Source organism: Gastrolobium bilobum, unplaced genomic scaffold, assembly GCF_033153095.1.
Source record: "Gastrolobium bilobum isolate Gb01-03AN ecotype WA unplaced genomic scaffold, APGP_CSIRO_Gbil_v1 utg6129, whole genome shotgun sequence".
Taxonomy (NCBI): domain Eukaryota; kingdom Viridiplantae; phylum Streptophyta; class Magnoliopsida; order Fabales; family Fabaceae; genus Gastrolobium; species Gastrolobium bilobum.
The window spans coordinates 9,799-13,785 of record NW_026895895.1 but is presented as its reverse complement, the minus strand read 5'-3'; the positions used below and the strand labels follow the sequence as shown (position 1 = coordinate 13,785).

Here is a 3,987-nt window from a genome sequence, read left to right as displayed (position 1 = left end):
GCAGAGTATGAAGAGAAAATAATGGCTCTTGTGACTGTATTTCAATGGAGTAAAAATGTGTTATAAAAAAAAAAAAAATGTGTCTCTTGAATGAAGAGACGTATATATAAGTAAAAAATGTTCCAATGATGAGTGAGAGAGAGCCTCAACTGATTTGCGATAATGGACCTTAATAGGTGTGAGACAAGCATCCTTATCTCGTGGATAAGGTACATGTGCATGAGAAGTGAGATTTAGTGTAACGAGAGTATAATTATCTCCTCTTATACGAGCCTTAACGACTAGCCCAATAAATTGAGTCTATGTGTCCGATTCATAACATTTTGTTTTTAAAAAAAAGTGTATTTCTATAATTTAAAATTATAAATGAGCCTATATACTTTAAATAAAATTTCAAATCTTGTTTTGAGCAAACATAAAAAATATTAGTTAATTGCAAATTTGGGAAACAATATCTATATTCGGACAAACATTGAATGCACTTAATTCGAAAGATGCAGCAGTGCATTGTGTAGGAGGCAGCTTACGTTTACAATTTTTTTTTTTATTTACAACTCTTACAATTTTAATTATGTTCTTTTGAAAAAACACTAATAGATAGTATTCTTCTGAGAGAATATAATTGAGGTTGTAAACAAAAAAAATTGTAAAGATAACCTCCACTTGTGGAGGATATAATTTCTAAAGACTAACTTAAAAGGAAAGGTAAAGGTTGTGACAAGCATGGAAGATCTTTACTTGCTATGTTTCCTATGTTGGCATGTATTATAATACTCAAAATTTATCCATATATGAGTCACTTCCTGCATCCACATCACTGTCATCACATTAAGTACCTCTTAAAAATTCTATATATAGTAGAGAGGCAGAGGGAACAGAACAAGACACAAGTACAACAACATCCTTAGCTTTAAACCATGAAACCTACACTATTTACCCTCTCCTTCCTCCTCTTTGCCTTCATATCAAAGCTTCCATTAGCTTTCTCAGATGATGTTGAACAAGTTCTGGACATAAATGGAAATCCCATTTTTCCAGGTGGAAAATACTACATTCTGCCAGCTATCTTTGGTCCACCTGGTGGTGGAGTAAGACTTGGCAAAACTGGGAACTCAAAGTGCCCAGTTACTGTATTGCAAGATTATTCTGAGGTTATCAAAGGGTTGCCAGTGAAATTCAGCATACCAGGAATAAGCCCTGGTATTATTTTTACAGGCACACCATTGGATATTGCATTTGAAAAGAAGCCTAATTGTGCTGAATCATCAAAATGGTTGGTGTTTGTTGATAATCATATTCAAAAGGCATGTGTGGGTATTGGTGGTCCTGAAGACCATCCAGGAGAACAGACTCTGAGTGGAAAGTTTCACATTCAGAAATACAAAAGGGGTTATAAGCTTGTGTTCTGTGTCTCTGGCTCTCCAACTTGTTTGGATATTGGACGTTTTGATAATGGTGAAGGTGGAAGACGTCTGAATCTGACTGAGCATGAACCCTTTGAAGTTGTGTTTGTAGATGCTGATTTCACTGGTGGGATTAGGACCGTAGTTTGAATGAAATATCTCATGGGTAAAGTAAATAGCGTTGAATGAATGCAATCATAGCTCTTGTTGTGATGAGTTCTCTGCTTGTAGTTGAAAATAAAATCTCAATGCTAACTTTGAATAATTCTTGTGATGTGTTCCCTTCTTTGCATCTGCTTGTTGGTGTTCATGTATTCCCTCTCTTGTCTTATTATTCCTCTCTCTCTCTTTCTCTATCTTTTTCTTTTTTTCAAAACCATTTCTCTGGTGATTACTTGTAGCGTGTGAAGTGATATTAATCTAAACGTAAAAATGGTTTCTAAAATCGATTTATATTTGGCTTTATATCCTTTTCACCCTTTTAGTTAAGTTATTATGTTTAGATAAAATATTTGAATATAGAAATTCTTAGATAAATTGGCTGAACATATTTAGATAACATGTTTGAATATATACATCTTTAGATATAACTTAACTGAAGTGCTTGGTTTGGTTGTTCGTTTAGTTCACCCATTTTGTTATTTCCTTTCCTTTTTTTTAATAAATTTCTTGAGGGACAGGAGGAAGATAAATGAAGTAGCATAGTCAAACATGTGAAGTTTTAACTATGGTAAAAGAATTACAAAAAAAAAAAAACTATAGTAAAAGAAGGTCCTTAAATTGTTTCTACATTGGTTTGTCAGTTTAAAGGGGCTTGCGAAGGTAATTTGAGATATGCAATTGATTTTCATTAAAAATACTGAAACAGATACTAAGACACATCTGTTGTTGAATTTGGTGGCTGAAAATTAAGATATATAGGCTTGGTAAAACAATAAGCACTAAGCTATTTAGAAGCCATTACAAAGACTAACATCTATAAAGTCATCGCAAAACATAAAAAGAATGAGGTTGGGCTCCTCGTGGCCCACGAGTATACTCTTGGAAGTTGTAACAGTTATATATTGCTATGGGTGTGTTAACAAAATTAGGTTGTGCAGCACATAAGGAATAAAATATTCCTTCCTCGCGGAGCATTCATGAATAGTTTAAGTGAAACTCATGCATAATTTTTATTTTGTCCTTATGCTACTAGGTACTTGTTAAGAAAAGAAATAAGAAACTAAACATAAAAGAAAAAGTAAAGGATCACACTGTTAAAAATGTCCAGATCATCGATAAAAATTATTGACGAAAAAACTTCGTCAAGACTTTGATAAAAAGAGTTTGCATTTGTCATTTAACATGACATAATAAAAAATTTTACGCATAATATTTTGTGAGGCTCACATTTTTTGAAGAAAAAAAAAAAAAAATTACGGCACGCAAAACGAATTTCTATAACATTACACAATCACTTTTTTTACAACATAACTCTTATAAAATCGTTGATAAAATTATTGGGAAGGAGTCTCTCTTCTTGTCGGAGAAACTATCCTCTCCTGTGCAAACAAACAAAAGTCCAATCAGCCTTCTTCTTTTCTTTTTTTAATTTGATGGATCTCACAATTTCATGAGTCGGTTATAACTTTTTTCGGTAAAAGAAGAAACCTACAATCTTAAAATTATTGACTGATTAATATTATTACTAATCAATTTTATCATTAGATTAATTATATTGATCTAACGATTATATTTATTTTTATTATTGTATAGTTATGATTTCTCCATATTTAATACTTTATATTTATTTTCACTTTTATGTGATTATGATTTTTCATATTTAATGCTTTCACATTAAATATGGGGAATCATAACCATACAAAAATAGAAATAAATATAATTGTTCGATCAACATAGATGATCTAACGATGAAATTGATTAGTAGTAACACTAATTGATTATTACAATATATTATCCCTTTCAAATAATGTGTTAGTGACCGTTTTATTGATGAAATATTCTGTCGATAATCAATTCACGGATTTAGATAAAAATTAAATGTACCGTTTGATTAAATGAACTTTCCGCATATTTCCATGAGCATGGATGATCCTTATTTCCTATGTTGCCAGAGTCAAGGAGGGTCCAATAAAAATAGGAAAAAGTTCAAATACCCTCCTATGGTTTGTCTTTAAATGATATTAATTAAATCTCTCATTATTAGTGAAGTTATTATGTTTAGATATTAATTAAATCACTTACATCTTTATTTTATTTTATCAATTATCTCCTTATGTTTTTTTTCATCCAAGTCTCTCATTAGCAATGTTAGAGTTTCTAATTAATATAACTATTTTATCTTTATCACTAAAACTTCCCATGATGCTCCGGGCCTTTGGTTGGTAACTGCTGCTAAGCTTATCACTGAGGGTGCTAAGATTGAATTGCAGGTCAAGTTTGCCTTGTTAGATTATTGCACTCGCACCACCCAAATAATTGATTTGATCTATTAAGACCTGGTTTGCACCTTGCTATTTGCTATGTTAGTCAAACGTGTTGGGCTTCCACCTTCAATGTTAAGCCCAAGCCCATTGAGGGGTTT

General features: G+C 31.8%; 1 protein-coding gene across 1 annotated transcript; it reads left to right on the top strand.

Moving 5' to 3' along the window:
• Window positions 1–917: 917 nt before the first annotated feature.
• LOC133296699 (kunitz-type trypsin inhibitor-like 2 protein) lies at window positions 918–1,553 on the top strand. The gene has a single exon (XM_061495754.1). It carries the CDS (start codon window positions 918–920, stop codon window positions 1,551–1,553), a length of 636 nt encoding a protein of 211 aa, XP_061351738.1.
• The last annotated feature ends 2,434 nt before the right edge of the window (window positions 1,554–3,987 follow it).

Bases quoted from the DNA above. Each gene is read 5' to 3' on its own strand.
- LOC133296699 (XM_061495754.1), top strand. From the start codon at position 918: ATGAAACCTACACTATTTACCCTCTCCTTCCTCCTCTTTGCCTTCATA.